This window comes from Taeniopygia guttata, chromosome 4 (genome assembly GCF_048771995.1).
Source record: "Taeniopygia guttata chromosome 4, bTaeGut7.mat, whole genome shotgun sequence".
Lineage (NCBI taxonomy): Eukaryota > Metazoa > Chordata > Aves > Passeriformes > Estrildidae > Taeniopygia > Taeniopygia guttata.
The window spans coordinates 34,881,289-34,902,736 of NC_133028.1; the positions used below are offsets into that span (position 1 = coordinate 34,881,289).

At 35.7% G+C, this 21,448-nt stretch overlaps 1 protein-coding gene across 5 annotated transcripts in view; it reads left to right on the top strand.

The window, feature by feature from the left end:
• The window catches only part of ASB5 (ankyrin repeat and SOCS box containing 5), a 41,004-nt gene that overhangs the window by 4,066 nt on the left and 15,490 nt on the right, over nucleotides 1-21,448 (top strand). The window contains exon 2 of one of the 5 annotated variants that reach the window (XM_041715819.2): nucleotides 3,272-3,420. The exons of 1 other annotated variant lie outside the window; for it this stretch is intronic. In XM_041715819.2, the coding sequence (XP_041571753.1) occupies nucleotides 3,377-3,420 (44 nt within the window). In that variant the 5' untranslated portion in view covers nucleotides 3,272-3,376. Of the gene's footprint in view, nucleotides 1-3,271; nucleotides 3,421-8,708; nucleotides 8,931-20,769; nucleotides 21,080-21,448 lie in introns of those variants that run through there. 3 more of the 5 variants (XM_030271318.4, XM_030271319.3, XM_030271321.4) reach the window with 3 other exon arrangements.

Consider the following 21,448-nt stretch of genomic DNA (forward strand, 5'->3'; position numbering starts at 1 on the left):
AAGAGGCTTTTTGGACTGCATTTGATTCTAATGTTCTCCTCACCTCCATTTTTTAAACTTTGGATCTACACCGTATGCAGAAGAAGATAAGCAAGAAGAAATTTTTGCTTGTCTTTGTAGTATTATTGTGAATCCTTTAGAAAGAAAATCTCAGGGAATTTTTAATTTCTGATTTCAGAATTAAGTTGATATTATACAACATTGTCTCATTTAGTGGCATAATATATGGCAAAATAAAAGCTGCATCACAAAGAGAACCAAATATTCTTGGCTCCAAAGTCAGTATATTTTGGAGCCTAACATAAATTAATTGTTGGCTTCTGTGAGGTTTGCCCATTTCATGGCCTATAAAGCCAGGTTAGGTGAATTCATTCAAACGTTTCTGATTTAGCTTAACCTTTCTCACTTCACTGTGCTTTCCATTCTGGGCTAGAAGCCTGAGTGCTACTGCTCCACCTCAGCTGGGTTTTAACCTTATTCACTCAGCCAGTTGCACGTATTCATCACAAGGTATTTTTATGTCTCTTCTAAAAGCACCAAGCAGACCCTTGTCGTGCCTCAGCTTGAAGAAAAAGATATTTTACTAGCTCTGTCATGGTGATATCATTTAGCTGATACCAATTTTAGTGGATGGAAAAAGCCTTTCTGTTATGAGCACTAGCCATGGGAGTCAGCATATAATGACATAAGCTTACAGAATAAACTTTAAACTCTCATCCCTACTATTGACTGTGTAATTTCCTTTTATTAAAAACATTCTTAGGTACCAAAATATGCTTTACATGGAAAGAAGAAAAATTAAACCACCTGACCACTTCTACTTAGTCAAGAAGAAAACCCGACAAAGTTTGAAGAAAGGGGGAATAAAAGTAAATGGATGACTTCACTGTTTTGAGAAACAAAAATTATTTTTTGAAGAAAAAAGTTAAACAGCTAAAGAAAAATTTAAAGACAGCCTGTAATGTAGAATAAAATTAACAATTTTAAAAGGAATTCAAATTGATGATGAAAGAGTCATAGCTCAAATATTGTTTTTATTTAGAGGCATTTATTTAATAAGAACCTGTGACATTTTTGCTGTTAGTAGAAGAAAAGATTAACTATTAAAAACTGCAAAAATAGTAGGTTTAGTTACACGAATTTAGGTTAATAAGGTGGTTGCACTGCCTACTACAGAAAGAGCAGTTAGCTTGTCAAGCTAGTTGAAATACCAAAAGCATTGGTTCTGTGGTACCACAATTGGAAGAGGTTTAGTTAGTTTACAGAGTTCTGTAGACATGGTTAGCAATGAAAGAAATCACTTGGACCCAAGAAAGGAAGCATACAAAGGGAAAGAGGTGCGAAATTAGGAGATTCTTCCCAAGATTCACTGATACACCTGTATCAGTACATAAGGCCATCAAAAATTCTGCCTAAGTAGCCTTACAAAGGGGCAGCCAGTATGTGCTTTTCGACATTGCTCTCCCCTCATAGTTTGCTACGACTTTTTCCAGGGGGTCATTTGCCTTGTTGCAGAATGGGTTATAGGGGATGGGTGTGAATGTTATTTTCAACGTAAAATCCAACAGGTTGGTTTTAACTTATCAACAGTTGAAATTGCCAGATTTTGCACTGAGGAGTGTACCAATACGCACATTCCTTCCTGTTGATTTTCAGCAAGGGAGAGAGAGGGGCAGGAACCTTTAGCTGAGGAATGGAATGGGCAGCTGGAGGTGGTAACTTTTTAAGCTTCTGGGGGGCAAGATTTGCTAGAGTTCATCTGTCAGCAGGCTGTGTGTGCCTGAGGTCTGACACGTTTCTGAGTTTAGTAATGCCTCTAAGTACACACATGACTTATTTTGGAATCTTCTTTAATACTCTTAATAGTTGAGTTATGTTAGATATCCAAAGAGGACTGCAACAAATACTGTAAATAAACTTACTATGTTTCCAGCAAAACTCAGATTGAATTTGCTTGTAAGCTTGTTGGTCATGCCTACTTCCCTTCTGGGCAGAACTTTGCTGTCAGTGATTAGATGGACTGGTTAAGCAGAACAAGCATGTTCATGTGATAATGTGACAGCAGAATTGGCTGATACCAGACTTGTAGCTGAAGGGGAATCTATCCCCATTGCGAGAAGCAGCTATCTAGTGGTGCATAACAAAGGGGTACAGATTTAACATAACCTTTTTTAGTTTTTTCAAGAACTGAGAAAGAAAACTAGAATTTCATAATCACTTAAGTAGCTGAGTTACTTTTGATGCTTTTAAATACATGTTATATGGAGAATGTCTGTTATGTGCAGAGATACTGATTGATATTTAATCCCTGACCAGTAATTCCATTCTCTGGAAATCCAGACATACAAGTCTGTATGCTAGACTATTTTCTAAGATAGGAGTAGTATTTTCAACTACTAGAAAAGGCAAAACACCTCAATGAAACAATTTTGAACTCATTAAGAATTGGTAGAATAAACAATCTTTTAATGTACTCAAATAATTTTGTTTGTATAGAGCCTAAACTGTGTCAGACCAATGATTTTAGTACATTGTATGAAAAAAGTGCCACCATACCACCCAAAGGCATAAATTTGAACTTCCTAGAGCAGTTCAAGAACTATGGAAATGATGTGCTACACCAAAATGTAGACAGAAAGTATATGTGTAACAAAATCTTTATAAATTTTTGTGCATTAAAGCTCTTTTAAAGGAACTGCTGTGCTTCATTATTAGAGAAGGCAAATGGTATCTAAATATGCAACTGTTAAGTAGAATGGGTGTCAAAAGCCAGAGCTCAACTATGAAGAGAATGGTTTTAAGAAACTTTCATTTTTCCCTGTTGTGCCACTAAAGATGTCATTGCATTGCATTTTGAAACAGACTTTTGGTTCGAGTCTTTGGTTGGGCTATCAGGCTATTAGCAGGGATTATGAGAACTGAAGAAATCGGAATGAAACATAACTTTGGTTGTGAGTTGTAGCTTCATGTTGTATGGTTTGTGTAGATCCTGGATAGACATGGCGTTCAGGAAGAAATCTGTAAAAAGGAGATATGAGCCTTTCATTTCTGTGGTTTACAGTGTTGTATCTGTCTTAATTGGCAGCACAGCTCTCAGGTTTTTGTGCTGATAGAATGGCTTTGTCATGATGCTCAAGTAATTCTCTAGAATTCTTAAGGATAGCAATGGGATGCAGTGAAAAAGCAGTTCAGATCTAAACCAGGTTTCCTCTTTTCTGGATGAAAAAGTTTGTGTTCTCTCATTTTTTGTTTTTTCATTTCCCCCAAACAGTTTGTACTTCAGCTGCCTCTTCTCTTCATATTTTATGAAGAATAGTATTTGGGTTGTACTATTAGGCTTGAGTTTCTGTTTGGAAAAGGACACAGCAGCTGCCTGATGTTTCCAGTCACTCCAGCTTCTGAATTTCTTGTAACTCTCAGGTAAATATGACTGTTTTGGGTTTATTTTCTGTGCCTAAGTATAAATGCATAATATCCTTAACTTAAGAATGATATTAATGAGAAGAACATTTAAGACTTTTTGAAGATTGTTTTATGGTATGTATGCCTTTTTTTTCTCCAATCCAATGATAAGGTAACATTTTGAATTATGACGAAATATAGTTCCTTTGAGTCTAGATTTCTCCAGTTCAAATGCTTTGAATGTAAAATAGTAGAAAAAATGCTGAACATAGATTAAGGAGGAAATGACAACATTCAGTAGCTTTAGATAAGTAGGTAAAACTTTGAGGGTTAGCATCTCATACACTCATTAAAATACAAGTCAGCTGGTCACTAAGCAGGGAATTTTTCATGCTGAGTTAGACGTTTCCTTTTCAGTAGCTCATGCTTCTCTTCTTTTGAGTCCATCATGAAGCATTTTATGCTTACATCAGAAAGTCAGTACTAAAACATGACTTCTTACTGGTATTTTATTTTAAAATCTTTGTTTCAAGGGCATTACTTTACAAATTTCTCCTGGTAGGCTGCCTATAACGTATAAAATAATCAATTCTTCAAAGTACCTAAAAGTTCCTGTTTCTCTGCTTGTTATCTTAAAATCTTCTGTTATACCTGTTACTGGACAGAAGTTTTAGAACCAGGATGACTATCAACTTCTTGCGTATATTTAGCTGTCTCTTACATGTAGAGGAAGACATGCTGGTGAAGTGTCATGCAAATAGTTCCTTGTACTGTATTTCATGTATTTCATGTTTATCTCATTTTTAAAATAAACATTTTGACTTTCAGAGTTTTATATGAATCTCCAAAATACAGAAGAAAACTGTTAAGACTAACTGTAATAGAATTTGTGCTGTGAATATAATTACTCTTTTACATTTTCTATCATTTAGTTTAAATATATTACTTTAAAAAATATAATTAGAAGGAAGTGTGATTTCCAAACGTAACAACACAGGATGTGGTACAAATCAATCATATTTCTAAGGGTTTTATAATCTTTGGTGCTAAAAAAATGCCTTCAAAGACCAAATATTCTTTCAGTTATGTTCATTTTCCTGTGTATCTTACTTACTGAAAATAAAACACATCAGTCTTCTAAAGCATAGATGAAAAATTGCCAGAATAAAGTCGTTTATGAATGTGGTTGTGCAATTAATCATAGAGAATAGGGCATAAATTTTGTGGGATTTTTTTGTCTTTTTTTTTGTTGGGTTTTTTTCCTTCTGTTTTTTTTTTGTTTTGTTTTGTTTTTTATTTTGTTTTGTTTTCCCAAAAATTACTTTGTTTGGTTGAGGGTAAATTGTACACTAGATTTTGGACATTTTGAATTAGCACAAACAGGTGCCACTGCTAAATACTTTCTTTCTGCACTTGGCTGCTACACAGCAAAGCATTAAAGGCCAGGCTACTTATTCTGAGCTCTGGAGTTGGGAATGAACCACTTTATAGTCATTATAAAAAGCAGTATTTCTATCTTGATTATACAGGTTATGTTCTTGAGAAATGATAGCTGACCAAGCTACATTAAAAGGGAACTCTAAGACCATAAATTCCAGCATTTGAAGTTTCTTACGTGGTTTTAAAAATAAAATAGTTAATTGCCAGAAGTGGGGAAGCATACCAGAGGAAACATTACGTTTGTTCTTTTTTTATTTGCTGGAAATGTGCTAGTTTGTCAAGGTGAGGGTATAGTTGTCTGGCACAGTATTACTATCTTCTTAAACAAAATAAAAATACAAATATTGTTAATCTGCAATGTAGGTTGTTGCCATTTTCTTGTGTGCTATGGTAAAACTCTAAATGTTAAAATAGTTTTACAGCCCGTCTCTTTTGTTGACATTAAGTAAATGAACAGTCAAGATTTCATTTTATTTAGGTTTGTAATCTGAATTTTGTATTAAAATACAAATTATTAAATATCTAGTTAGTTATTCTTTTTACCAGGATATCTGAATATTTTTTTAACAGCAATGAAGTTGTCTTCAGAATACTCCCCATTTTACTAGTGAGGAAATACGGCCAAGAAATTTCTTTCCCAAAAGTCAAAACTACATGGGAAATGCAAATATCCATATTAAGCCACTGCTCTTGTCAAGTGTTTTGATATCATTATGGTGTTGTGCATTTATTACATATGGTGCATTTCCATTTGGAAGCTCTCGTTATTCTGAAGTGCTGCGATATCTGACTTCAGTTAATTCACATTGCCATGCAATAGAAAATGTGGGACACTTACATCCCACTTTTTTACAGTCTTTAATGTCATCACGTTGACTACCAGATCCTTCATTTGTTTACCTATACTTCTATTTTCTGATTTCCATTACAACAGCTGTGGCTTTCTTTTTCTGGTTTTCCCAGTCTGCATGGGCTTCCTCTCAGCTATTCCGTGTTCAGATCTCAGCATGCACATTGTTGGTTCTCCCAAAATGCCCTGTGGGCGTTAACTTCTAAGCAGTTGCTCAGTTTTCATGATTGGCTGCCTCATAGCATGGCTTTGCCAACAAGCTATAATGGTAATTTCTGTAGCACTTTAGAACCCTTAGATTAGGATCGACTTGGTTCTGTGCAGTTGGGAGCGTTTCCAGCTGAGCTGGCACATAAGAGTTACAGAGCTCTAAAAAAAGAGGAAATATTATAAGACTAATTTTGCCAGCTTATGATGAGTATGTGTGAGCTGGAATTCTCAAAACTCATGATTTCATGTAGTATTTCATCCTTATGTAGTTTATTACTGATAAGGGAAAGTTTTGAAAGGACACAAGGCACGCTTTGATACAGGAGTAAACTTCCTGTTCAATTTTCATTTTGTTCCTAAAATCAGCTTTACAAATCCGTGAGGTTATTTGAAACATCATTTACAAGATACGAAATGCATATTAGCCTTATTATTGTAGCTTTTAATTTAATTTTTTTGAACCTAAACAGAAAATATTAACTTGAAGAAAACTATCTATCAGTTGGGAAATTTATTTTTTTGATTTATCTACTGCAGTTATAGGAAGTAGCAGAAACAGTATTGTAAGGATAAGATGAATTCTGAGCACTGTCAACTCCTGCCATTATTTATGGTAATTGCTATTTGGAGTTTTGCCTCTACAAAGAATGATTATTTTGTTTGTTAACAAAATGTGGGAGAAGTCCAGATGAGAAAGCAGGTACTAGATGGAACAATATAAAAAAAGGGAAAAAGGGTCAGGTAAAACACTGTAAGGAAGAAAAAGCTTTCTGTAACATAATTATGGCTTTTCTTCTTGGTAAACTTGTGAAACAGGTCCACAAGATGTCTGGGGAATTCTGTGGATTGGTCAAGTTAAGCTTAGTAATACTAGCAGAAATATGGAAGAAGTAAGAAATTCCAATATTGGGCGTGTTACTAAGGAAAATGTGTGTTACCATTTCTATTAATGATTGAAACAGAACCTGGCAGTGGTAGCTCAGAACATAATGCCTTTTATACTTGTGGAAAACATGACACCTCAATTCAGTGTCGGATAACAATGTGCCAAATATAAAAAGGGATTTTCATCTGGCATTTTAAGTACTCATTCCAGCTTCTAAGAATGGTATGAGGAAAGCAGTTCCTATTCTGGCTGGATGAGAAAATGTCTATAAATGAAATTCAGTAAAAAATTGCATTTTTTTTACCAACTTATATAGTTTACAGTGTAAACTAGTTTTTAATTGCCATTTCTGGTTATGGTTGACTTTTAAATGGATTAAATTTTTTCAAAGAAAAATACCTAATTCCTGTTTCTCTCAAGATAAGCACAATTCACTTCCTGTCTCTTAAAAACCTTGATATTTATTTCCAAGAACATTTCCATTTATCATTGGCTTTTCTTAATTTATATAGCCTTGTTTGAATTTAGTTTCCAGAAAACATTATAAACTTCTTACTCCAATAAATTACTCTGAGAGTCAGATCATAAGAGGTGCCTTATGGTTTCCACTTTCCTTTCAGAAATGCTTTTGTATTATAGTGCTTAATGTCTGCTATTCTGTTCATTGAAGTCAGGGTGATCTGTGGATTCAGTGACATTTGGATCATACCCTTTTATCCTGAACGACAGCTGCCAACATTCTAAAATGTTTTTGTTTTTTTTTCCTAATCACCAAACAAGAGACTCCAGGGTAGAATAGGAAGGTTTAGGATTACTTTGGGTAGAGCATTTTAAGTTATAATTCAAGACACTGTTTTTTAATTCAGAAGAAGTATAAAAGTTTAGAGCAGGACCCTTTCTTCTGCTGCCATGATTCTTTAGGATTATAGTTCACTTAGAAATCTGGTTCTGTCATGCAGCTCCTCAGTTTGTATCATGTTGCAACTCAGCAATTTACTGAGCAATTACTCACCCTAATGGAACAACTTGTGAGTGACTGCTGATGACTGTGAGTAATAGCTTTATGGTCTAAAAGCAAATTAATTCTTAAAAATTGGAGGAATTTAGATTCCACTCTTTAAAACTTTCCAACAAATAAAGCCTGCCATGTCATAGGTTTAAAATAATATGATGCAGCACAATGAAATGCATATCATAACTATTAAAATTTTTCTATGTTGAAATTTTACCATTTCATTTGAATTAATTAAATTTTAGCTCCTTCGGGTCTTATGCATAAAAATATCCAAATATTTGATTCATATCACCTGCTCTGAATACTCTATTTTTATATACTGCTAAAGTCTTTGTATACTAAGTACTTTCATTCAGCCTAAGCAAAATAATGAAAGACTGTCAAAGCTGGTATATATTAAATCTCTGTTTATTTATTAATGTGTACTTTAATTATTTACAGATATTATTCTAGTTTTTAAAGAAAAGAATATTAATCTGACATAAAATGAAATATCAGAAAAGATTAATTGTACTTAAGCAGCAGGAGAACATATATTAGCAAAAACGGATTAACTGAGTTACATGGTTTAGTACATGAATTTCAGAGGCTTATAATAATACTTTTGAAAATGTATTTTAAACGTGTAAATAAATGAATTAGAAATGCAGAATTTAGAATGCAACAGACCTTTTAAATGGAACAAGTACAATCCAGGACCTTGGAACCTGCTGCCCCACATGAATATCACCGGGCTAGCAAGAGCGGTAGTGAACTCAGTACTATGTACAGTATAAATAATCGTCATATTTTGAGCAGCAGGCATCATGACCAGCTGATATTTTCTTTCCTCGGGACCAGTTGTTCCCAGGAGTGCATGGCTGGAGCCATATGATATTATCAACACATTTGAGAGCCTGACCCAAACACTGACAGAGATTTTGCTGCAGCAATGACTGTCATAGAAGAAAGTCGCCCGTTCGCACAGCAGTTATCCAATGTCTACTTTACTATACTTTCACTTTTTTGTTTTAAACTTTTTGTGAAGATCAGCCTTGCTATACTTAGTCATTTCTACATTGTGAAAGGAAACCGTAAGGAAGCAGCAAGGATAGCTGCTGAATTTTATGGAGTTCCTCAAGGACAAGGTATATTTGTATATACTCTGTTATCACTACTGTTTGGGGATTTTGTTTTTCAGGTAATTATTTATCTGCTAGCCTCATTTATATTCAGTTTTTCAAATGAGATATGTGAGTGAGGTTTTTTTTCTGTACTTGCTACTGTGTTTTTAATAACAAAAATTGTCTGTAGGAGTGTTGTTAGATTATGTGAGCTTTTTTGGGGTTTTTTTAAAATTAATATTGAGCTCAGAATAAAACTGAAATATCACAGCCAGTTTTCTGTTAGGAGAGAAGCCTATATTTAGAGAGGCTGTGTATAAATAAGGTTGCCGAATACTCCCAATCTGGGACTATTTTCCTAATTGCTCCTAATTCCCCAGATGACCATGCATAGTTGAAATTTTCCATGTTTGGCATATGATTATTTTTCACCACTCTAGTGAAACTAGTCCAAATATTTCTGAAAATTATGTCTTCATTGAGGTAAAATTTTCATATAGTAATGTTTTTGAGAAGATACAGTCCTCATGTACCTTGAATAAGACGTCTCTTGGCACATAGCAGGAACCTTAGTAATACTTTGTCAGGGCCAACTTTTGGGCATGTGTGTGGAAACCCTTCAGATTTTACTGGGTTGAAATCTTCTGTTCACAAAAGCAGAACTTTAGCAGAACTGTTGTCCCAAGCTCATTTGTAGTGAGGTACCATTTTCATTCAATTCTAGTTTTTCATTACAGAACACTATTCTAAATTGTGGGATGTTGGTACATGACTGATTTTGCTCAGCTTGGTATCCCTGCTATCACATTTGTTTTTATTGTTGTTCCTTTTATTCTGGAATGGCATCAAGCTGAATTAGGCAATGGAACAGGAAGACTTGTCTTGCCTCTTACTGCCTTTACCACTCATCCCTAGGTACCACAAATGTGAAGACATAGCCCAAGCTGAATATAAACGGAGAAACTATAGAAATGAGACAGAAACAGTTTGAAACTCAAAAGATTTTTCAGTCTTCAATGTTGGGACTAAAGCTAGACATTTTGTGTAGGGGTGTTAAAAATTGCAATCCAGAAAGAAAGGCTTAAATCCTAGAGTAGGAATTAGCTTACTTTGCAGAAGATTTACTTCAGATTGATTGGTATCACGTGTTTTCTGCACAAGCTCTGAAACTCAGGCTTTTTACATCTGAGCCTGTTAATGACACCACTTGAACTTCTATGCATGTGTGTGAGTTTATGTGCAGACATGTACGTGTGGGAGGGTGTGGGTATGTGTGTATATATTCACTACATAGGATAGGAAGAGCACAGACAGGAGTACTTGCAGAGAATGGGGAAGGCCTTACTTGAAATCAAGAATTTTTTGCCAGAAGCTGCTTGCTAGCTCTAAGGCAGCTCTTTATGGGGAGACTGACACACGAGCTGGGCCCAGAAGGAAAGAGACTTGAGAGGAACTGGAGGGAAAGGAATAACATGCATCAGTCTGGAGAGTAAAATACTGTCTGTGGTGTTACCTGTTGCTGAACCCAGGAATCTGTAATTCAATCATTTGTCCAAAATCTCATCTCATACCTAAAGAAATGTATGATTAAGCATTCTAGTAGCTGGCCAAAACAAAAGATAAAAATCTATTACTCTTGCAGGTTACTGTTTTGGTCAGGTAGCAGAGGTTTTTATTGATTTAAAGGGTCAAACATTGGCAGATTTTCTAGTTTTCTGCTTGTTTTATTAAAAGAAAATGGTTAATGCAACTATTTTGTTCTTAAGTTGTACTTTTTACAATTCAACATCAGCGTGCCTTCATTTTTCGCTGTCCAGCTTGTAGTTGTTGGTTCTGGATTTGTAACAGTTGTAAGCACATGTTCAGATAGTGTTACAGAATCTACTATTCATCCATTTGTTGTGACTAACAGCAGCATCCTTGCTTTTTGGGATGCAAATAATTCTCTTCAGAATCATTATTTTATCTTATCTTTTCTATACTTTAGTTCTATGTCTGTGGAAAGAGGCATGCTAGTGTCTGAACTCACAGTGTGTTGTGGGATTTGATTTTTTTGGTGTTGGTGAAACACAGGGATGCCTCAGTAGAGTTCATGTAATACATGTAACAAAATATCCTGTTAAAAGTGATATCTAAAATAATGTACAATAAGGAACATGAAGCATGAAACTTCTTGAAACATTACATTGTATAATTAAATACTGAGTATCTTCCTAATTAATGATCCATTCTGTGTTTTTTCTCAAGTAGAAGAGAAACCTTGGCAGAAAAAACACAGCACAAAGAACCACCAAAATAGATAATTAGCTTAGCATCTATCATTAGCTAATTGAAGTTATAGTGTTTCAATAAGTAATTCAAATTAGAGGAAATGTTTCTTTTTATTTTCTAGTTTTAACCTGATTACATACTCTCAACATTCTGTTAGGAATGATATTTTAGGTTTGCTTTTAATAACAAAAGATTACTTATTGCTGTTATAATGGCTTGGCTAGGACAGAGTGCTATAATTTTGAAGAAAAAAGAGTCTTTGGAAATAATGTGCTACTAGGCACAGGCATTATTTCATACTTTCTAAATTGACCCCTTGAGTTAAAATAAATCTTTCTTTTATGAAGTCTGTGTAATTGAGGGTGTTTCAGGTACAGAGAGGTAGTTTTTGGTGGAATTCCTTTTGTCAAACTGAAGGTATAGAGGTCAGTTCAGGAGTTGAGACTCAGGGATCATGCATTTCAAGACTGACTGGCTTTATTTTGTCACTTTTTCTTTATTGAATACAAGGAGACAGCTTCGCCTGTGTCATCTGCTTTGTGTGGTCTTGTTGCTAAATGTTAGTGGTGAAACGGGTCATACTTTGTTCCTTAATATTTCAGGAACATTTTCAGTTTCAATAGTCAGCAATTTGCACTCCATTTATCCTTTGGATCTCAAGTGTATATGAACAGCTGGATAATGTCACAATCATTAATTAGAAATTATTATACTTTTTATGTGACATTGAAATACAGGAACTAGATCAGTGTTCAGCATCAGCTAAGACCAAAAAAAGTGTATATAAAAGCTCTACTAATTATAAAACACATTCATTTGTTTATGGAAATAAAAAATCTGGGTAAAACTTTTCTGATGTATAGCTCAAAGGTACCTTCAGAGGTAAATTGAATGCTCTAGGATCAAATATACATGAGTTATCTGGGGAATGTTTGGCTAACCTGTTTTTAAATGCTTAGTAATAGTGATTTCTGCAGCATCCTTATGCAACCAATTGCAGGTTTTTTGTTCTCACTAAACTGCTTCCCACTTCCCCCAAGGCTGACCTAAATCTTTATTTCTGCAAAATAAATACATGAAAAATTATTGTTTCTCTCTGTGTATGAGAAGTAATCAATTTAAGGAGTATTATAATGCATTTTCCTACTTCTGCTGTTTTTTTATTTTCTATCATAAAATAAAAAGGATTTAGCTTAGTCTGTCCTCGTAATTCTGATGTTCTAGCACCTGGAGTTACTGCAGTTGCTCTCCCTTGGACTTGTGCCAGTTCATATATAGTTTACAGACATCTTTACTGATGTCTAATTTCCTGTGTTAAACAGAGGGCTCCAGCTGAGACTTTATGAGTGTAACTGGGGGAACTATTAGTTGTATACAAGTGGAACACTTATGTCATGTGCCATGTATATGGCACCCTATGTAATACCTCCTGGAATGATGCTGCCCCTCAGCAGTAAAGTATTATGGATAGAATCTGTAGCCTGTAAACCACATATTAAAACAAAGTCACTGTGTTGTGCATTTGCTTTTTCCTCTCTAAGTATAGTACTTTGTATTGGCCTTCAGCTAACTTAATGCTGTCTTGGTATCAGACAATTTCTCTGTTTTACGTGTCTGTTTTGAATTGCTTCCCTCTGATCAGCTGTGATATCTACAGTTTAGTGTCATCTACTGCCTGCATAAAAATAAATACATTATTCTATCACGCACAGTATTAAAAGCCTGAATAGCACCAAATGCAGGACAGAACTTTGCAGTCTTTTATATTTTCTTAAAGTGAACTGAAAACCTGTGTCCTAATAAGCTATTAGAGTTGAATTATCTTTTTTTCAGTGAAGTCAGTGGTATTACTACCATAAAAAAATTAAATGAAAAAGGGATCCATTCTATTATAAAGGTGCCATTTGCTGAGTTATTTTTAACTTTGGCACTAATTTTGTAAACACTTACTCATATACACTTGCCCCATTGACTTGAAAGGGACTGATTAGTTGTTTGGAGCCAAGTCCTGTCCAATCAGGGACTAGAGCTGTGTTGGAAATAGGTTGTGGTGCCTAGCGTTTCTTTATTTGTTGTGTTGAAGGGAACATTGCATTTGAAACTTTGCAAAAGTCAACATTTTATTAATTTCTTTCTTAATGGGTAAAGACGTAGCAAGAATATGCTTGCTCCATTTTAAAATTCTGTGCCCTACAAACTGATACACAAGAATAAACTAATTTGAGATTAACTTTGGGTATATTTAGTTCCTTAGCAAACTATGTGTAATGATAGTGATCTGCACAGTAACATTTCTTCTCTCATGATATTTCTAGATCTGTGAAGAGTTAATAACTCAGTCTTTTGTACAGCTGTTGCTGGATGAAGACTGGAGGATCAAAAGCAGCTTTTTGACTCTTCCTACTATACCAACTAACCAGTCATATAATGGAAGTGCTCTGTGTATAGGAGCACTGCCTTGGAGCTTCAGATGAGTTTTGCAGTTTAGTTGCTTTATGATGAGGTAGTAGTGCTGTGGTATGAGGTGATTTCAAAGTTTGTGGATCAAATCTAAAGAATTAATCACTTATCAGATGTTTTGGGTCTGTAAGATATAAACTCTACAAATACTGGTAAGAAGTTTGTTGTGTGAAAGAGCCTATATTTTGTTACTACAGATAACTTTATAGAAGGAGGCATAGTTCCCACTCATAAACTTTTTTATAAGGCAGAAGGTGTCTATTTTATCAAAAGTAAACCTGATACTCAGTAATTGTCAAAATTAGCCTCAGCAGAAAGTGATAGAGAGGAACCTTATGAAAAAAATAAATTTGCAGAGGTTAATGTAGCATAAACAACAAACAACTAGTCATGTACATGTAGAGATACCTGGGTCTGATAGACAAGCTAAGTACTTCTGAGAATGGAAAATGATTTGTCTTAAAGATCATATTTTTAAATGATGTCACCTCTCCTTACAAAAATTTGTATGAAATTTGTATGAACTTTATCTATACGTGTATAAGTTAAAGTTACTTGGAAGCAGAAATTATGTTTATAGGATGCTTCTTAAGATACATACTGGTTTTGCAGATCAGGAGAGGTGAATATGCCCTGGTTTCTTCTAAGCTTAAGAAAGTCTACTCTTGAATGACCATAGCAAATTCTAAGCTTCCCATTTTTGCTGTACCTGCCTTGGTCAGGCATGGTAGGAAAGCTCAGTACACTAGTTAGGCTAAATTAAACCATTGACAGGATTGTGGTAGTTCAATCTACTGGAGTCTCCATCTTCTTCCAGAGACTGGTAAACACTATGAAGTTTTCTGTTCCCTTTTTTTCTTATACACTGAGAACTACTTGGGTAGTCCCAAGAAACTGGTACTTAAAATACAGCTTGTAAATAGGCAATAATGCCGTGTTTCACTGCCAGAGATCTACTGCTTGGAAGGCTTGTAGTGAATGATTAGAGCAAAATTTTCATATTTATTTTTTCCTAACAAGTTGCAATTGATAATGCCACTCAGCAACAGTTGTTAGGTAGGGAAGATAGACACGAGGCATTTTCTCAACTTGCATTCCACAGAGATCACAGTTCTATTAATAAAAGCCATACAAGACCTCTCTTAGCTTCCTGGATACAATGGAGATTCATTTAGCAATGATAGGAATATTGTATGGCATACCTATTCACCATACCACTTGGTGTAAGGCACCACTTTTAGCACTTGTTTTTCACTTGCAGCACATAAGCTAATGGTGTAAAAATGCTTAAGATAGTGTGAATATTCTTTTTTGAAAGTTTAGAGGGGGGAGCTTTTCTGATGGGCTCATCACTTTCTCTTGTATGCCAAATAGCTTTCCCTACTATGACAAATGACTGCCAAAGAAGAGTCAGACCAAAAAGGCACTTTCTTTGAAAGAAGAAAATTACACCACATATTAGACAAATACCACAACATTCTTTTTGAAGAGGTTTTGCTCAGAGTTGTATGATGTTATTAAATTGGCATGGCCAGAGCCCTGACTTATTTGCAGCAAAAAAAAAGCAAGAACATCTGTTGGCAAGCATGTTATTTTTAATTCAATTTTTTTCATTTTTTACATCCCTCATCTTGAAAATTTCTGAGACCACAGAAACGTCTAGTGAATATGTATGGAGCCTCTTTGCATGCTTGCCTCCCTAAAAGAAACTGACATAACCTGTCATGTGGATTTGTTAGTGGGGTTTTTTACTCTTCTGTGTATGTCAGGACCTCCTTGGGGTCCACCAGGTGCATTTTTTGGTTGGTTTCATTCAGGTGTGCCTCCTTGAAATGTATTTTTTTCTGAATATGGACCTTTACTTGTTACCAACCTAGGTCCCATTTGCTTGCTTGGAGTGTACACTCAAACTCACATGGAAATGCCCTTCATTAATTTGCTTCTGTATTCTTCTGTGTGGAATTAATAATAAGCTTATGAAATAAGTACAAAATTAACATTATGAACTCTGATGTATCTTAAAACCTGGGGTTTTAAAGGTGCATAGCAATAAGACTGAAAGGCAATCCTGAAGCAATCTGTCTGCAAGGCTTTAAGAAGGATTGGTGTTAAAGGAAAATATCCACTAAATGGCAGTATTGGCTTGGGGCAAGCTCAGTTATACCATTTGCACTGGTCTTTCTTGCATTGGTGGGGCATAAGGCAAGAGGGGAAGACCAAAATAGCATAGCTCCCTGAAGGTGATGTTCCTTCCTTCAGTCACTGATTTTTATGGCCAGGGTTTTGCTATTCACATTCCGCTCTTGTAGGGGATGTTCTCAAACATTTGCAATGCAGGCAAACAGCGAGTGAACTTCTGCCAGTTAGAGGATGATGGCTTGGGGGGAATTGCATAGCATGCCTAAGTACTGAGCTCTGCTCATGACTGCAGCAATGCTGGCTGGCCATAAATCCTTTGTGGCATGCTGCATCTGTTGCACCAGTGGATGTTACTCTCTGCCATGTCTGGAGTCTTTCTGGCAGTAGATCTGCTCTGTCTCTTTATGGCTGTCCTTTCACTGTAATTGACTCAAGATTCTCTCTGGGCTGTCTTTACCACTATGCTGACTACTGGTTTCATGCCTATGTCTGTCTTTCTGTCAATATCTCAACATCAGGCCTGCTTGGTAACTGATTTGCTTAGGTTCTGCCCCATGACTTATGTGATTTAGTTTAGTTTACATTTTAGCAAGTATTCTATGTTACTGCATGAAGAGTCTGACAGGTACACACTGCAAACAAGCCAAGAAATTTAATAAATGTGTCATTTTTCTGTATTTGACTTATGCGAGGCCTGAGACAAAGCCTTTGTCATATCAGAAGTTCAAATCTTTCTTCAGCCTTCAATTATGATTCCCAGTACCCAAGAACATGAGGTGTAACAACTGTAGAAATCTCAGAAGAGGTAGGGAAATTGCTAGCCAGGCAGCCATGCTGTTGCTAACATCATCATCATCATCATCATCGTCTTCTTCTTCTTCTACTACTACTACTACTACTACTACTACTAGTACTGATTTGGATTTCCAGCCAAGAGACAGTGATGAGATTGTATTAAGAGTTTGTAATAGACTTTCTTAGTGCTTATAAAGGTATAATGAAATGTCATTTTATGCTCAAGTAACTAGTGACCATTGAAGCATTATGTACCTATCTGCTGGTATGTGTCAAGGGGACTGGTTGTGACCTGGATAATGCCTAAGCTTCTGGTTGCCTGCTAATAATTTATACTTGCCATGAAGTATGGCTTGATGCAAGAATCTATTTAACAAACAAATAAAAAGTTGTTCCAGGCCTTCCCCTGTTCTGCTCCTAGAGCTTTATCCCTGTACTTTTATGGTGCATTTATGTTCTTTGGCATTGAGCTGGCACTGTAGAATGTAACAGTGGCCACCACTGTGGCCTTGTAGGATGCTGTTTTTGTCAGAAACCACAGTTCCTAAGTCCTTCCTAGAAGTTGCTTCATCTTGGTATCTCCTACAGGGAGGACTGTTCAAGATTTCCTCTGGTTTGTTTTTGGCAATGTCAAATAACAGGCCACTGCTGGGATTTTGGCAGTGAGCCACAGGGAGCCTGTCTGTCATTTCAGCTTCATGGTTGCAGGTGTGGATCACATGAGCAGGAAGAATCAGTTTCTAGTCCTGTTCCAGAATTTAATGTGGCACGTTCCATGCAGTCACTGTGACCCCATAATAATCCTGGTCATGAAAACAGAGTAACCTGAAAGTACAGAACAGTTTGGGAAGCAAGGTGGGTCATCAGTTTGCTGTTTTGAGATGGTTGCACACAAAATACTGATCTGTGACTTTTGAAAATGGTGCAATTTTGTGCAATTTTTCCCAAGAAAAATTATTGTTATAGGAGTTTGGACTGTATTGCATTGGACTGCATCATGTGTTGAAAGGTCAAGGGGTTTTTGGGTATTGTTGGTTTTTTTAACACATTTTTGTGTGTTACCACAATTGCATCTCTGTTGCCTTAAAAATAATCTTGAAAATAGAATGAGTTCCCTGCTGAAAGGGAGTAACAAAAATTTACTTCTATTTTCATTCCCAGCTGTTAAGAACTGTTGCCTCTTTAAACTCAGAGCTATGTGCTGACATGGAAATGTTGAAACTTTACTCATATTTCCTTTTACTAAAATCTGGAATCAAAAGATTTTGAGAGTTTCCTTCAACACTTCTTCCTCTGGGTTATAAATTTGAACAGAACTAATTATTAATTAAATTTAACATAGTTCTTTATTTAAAGTTTGTATACTAATTTAGACCAGAATTCCAAACCCATCAGTAAAGTCCTCTGGTTTCCTTACTCTCCGACTCTAGCATCTGCTCCTTCCCCCGGCTACTGTTTTGAAGGTAACTGCATTGCTTCCATGAGTAACTGTAATCTAAATGCTGTCCCAAATTGCTTGTTTGCCAAGTCAGGAAAAATAATGGTCAACTGTATTTTTTACATGCTTGGACATCTACTTAGACTTCTGTTAAAGGTTTTCTGTCAGAGTTTGGAAGTGTTTGAATGTCTTCTATAGAGAAAAATCTGAAGAACATAATCTCAGGACTAAGCCTAAGTGTTTTTCTATGTTTTGAATGTTAATAGTTTTATTATCTAATGAAGTTGAAGGATACTAGTTTTTATTTTGTAGCTAATGTAGTTCAGGGCATAGATGTTTGATGTGAGAAAGATCACATAGCAATTCCATGCCAGAGGTGGAAGCAAAATGGCACGGTCTTCAGCCTTACTCCATGGTTTTAACCATGTTCATTCCCTCATCTCAAGTATATTTTAAATATCATTTCAGATATTTTTTATGCTGGTTTAGCTGCTTTTTTTTTTTTTTTAATCTTGTATTTGCGAACTGTTTTAATAAGACTTTTTAATGTTTTTTGCCTGGAGGTTGAATGGTTGGGCCTAGCAGAATTTAGTGAAAAGTTCCTTCTTGAGTCCTGAACCAGTCCTTATCCAGTTCAGGATACGCTTTACCTTCTTTAAGGCACAAAAATGCATATTTTTTAATGTCTTCTAGAGTATTCAATGTCATTCAATGAGTGGGAAGTATCTATGGAATATAACTGTATAATAGAGATACTTTTCCTATAAGCCATGCTTTGGAGGTGAAGGGTTTTGGGGGTGCATGGGGAGCTCCTTGCTGCCTGTGCAGGTGTCTGCACAAGAGAGCAGGTGATGCTGGCGCCCGTGGGGCTCTGCCTCTTTGAAGCCATGGCAGCTGTCTGTGTACCTGCTGGTTTCCTTGCTCCTGCCAGCTACTCCTCATAGACAAGAGAGAACAGAGGCTGGAATCAATGTGGGAATCTTTGTATGAACTCCTTCCAGGTTTGTACCACTCCTCTAGAAAGATGCAGATTCATTCTCAGCTGACAACCTCACCCACAAAACTCCCACCAAAAAAATGTAGATTTTTTTCTTGCCAGACCACTGTCAATTCCTGCTCTGTAGTCCCAGATGCTTTGCTTGATCCTGAGCCTCACCACCTTCTCCTGAGAGTCCTGGAATTCCATTCCAAATGGAAATTTAAAACTGAAATGAGCCTCAGAGCCATGGCAAGTACAAAAACTGTCAGGAGAATAATGCTGGTATCTTCTTGCACAGGCACATGTGTACACATCCCTACTATGCTCTCCTGTTAATTCATCTTCCAATACCTATTTACTTGGAAGAAAGCATAATTCTAGTATTAAAGGGATATAGTTATAATCACTTTAATGATTATGAATGTCCCATTTATAATGAGACCTTTTGTGAAAGCTCTGTTTCAGATTTACATGCAGAGATTGAATATATTGAAGTGTTTATTTCAGTGTGGGAGATATTCTGATTTGTTCAGCTAGATAAAACCCAAGGAAAACAGTTGTCTGAAAGTAGCCTAATGTCTGTGAGAGTGCTGTTTTGTTCTATCTTGTGAGAAGAGCAGTAGCCCATCTGCTACTGTTCTGTAAAGGGTGTAGCACTATTCCAAGTAAAACAGCTCTTATGTGCTATAATTTCAAGGTGAAATTTGCAGCTGCTTCTTCTTCTTCTCCTCACTCTATCTACCTATAATCTTGCCTCTGTTTTTCTCCTAAAGAAAATCGAGGGATATAGAAAGTTTAATTAAATATTTGAACATTATTTCAGAATTTTAGGGATTAAGTTTTGTCAGGTACCTGAGAAGAGTAGTATTAGTGAAACTCAGTAATGTGGATTTACTCGTTAAAATTTACAAGTGGCTAGTTTATATATCTGTAGAATCTATATGAAAATGTATGTAGAAGAATATATATAGAATATATGAAGAATATATGTAGAATCTGTAGACGATCACAATGAGGAAATACTACAAGGAAATGCCAGGGAGGTAAAGACAACATTTTAACATGTTATTATAGAGAAATCACTGTCTTTTACTATGATGCAATTTTATCATGGATTGCTTCTCTCTGCAGCTTTCTGTTATATAGTATCAGCCTGGTACATAGTAATGAACACAAAATTCTAACACTCTTTGGTTGGTTATTATTTTTAAAAAATATTGATCTGTGCTTCTTCTGGCAAGACTACAACCTTACTTTCATAATGGGATCAGACTTTCAAAATAATAATTTTTTTTTAGTCAAAACATGCTTTTATTCAGAACTTAGTTTCTGTGGACATTTATAGGATAACTTGCCCCCATTTAAAAAAAAAAAAAAAAAAAAAAAAAAAAGCAAAAACCAAAAAACAAGAAACAAACCATAGAAAACCAGGAGTGGTTAATAGTTTCATGGATTCTCCTGAATTCTAAAATCACTCTTTACTGCACATTAGATATGAGTAAAACCTGATATAGTAATAATTGTTGTCACTATTATTAAAAGAATTCCATTCTGCTAAAATAATTTTGGTTTTCTGTTTTAGACTGCTTGGTATTCAAGTAGCAAAACATTTGAATACTTATGCTTTAAGAATCTGTTTCTTTTTTGTGTTAAATGATTAAAAAATTAACACCTTCTTTCCATTTAAATCATGTAAATAGTTAAGACTCATGCTGTAGCTAAGCTGATTCTTTCTCTGTTTTAAAAATAGAAAATGCTGGAGCAGTCCTTCCCTTCCCCCACTCTGTAGTCACTAGTCCAAGCTAGCAAATGTTACTGAATGGATTTCAGTGTTGTAGCCATTCTACAGTAAGTACAGCAAGAGCCTTTGTGAAAAAGCGAAAGGAGGAAAAAAGGTAGTGGAGATCATTTGTGGATGTTCGTCAGAGCAGGGTACCTGCACCAATGACAGACAGGCTTTCCTGGAGAAGCAGATCATGGCAACAAACACTGCTGTGCAGAGGAGCCAGAATCTCCCCAAAAGACGCCTAGAAAGTGTAGGGGAGTGCCCTGCAAAACGGAAAGCTAGCTGGGGTATTCTGACCAGCCAAGGTTAGTATAGCAGCCATTTCAGAGACCGAGTACTGAAATATGCTAAGCTGACCCAATTTATGTTGGTCTAGCTATAAAACTGATCTTTTTGTGGTTTTTTTTTTGGTTTTTTTTTTGTTTTTTTTTAATTTTTCCCCCCTAGCTGTAATGTAAATGCATGCTTTTGTTAGTGGAACTTTATTGTCTTGCATGGGTTAACACAAGGGTACTGAGGCTATTTTCGTTCTTTCTGCTCTCTTATCAGCTGATCTAAAATACCATTTCTTGTTTATCTGCCCTATTTGTTTTATGCAAGTGTTTAAGGCTTGACTTACCCTGACTTTTGCTGTCCTGTCACGAGGTAACTAGATACTAAAGGTTAATTGTTTA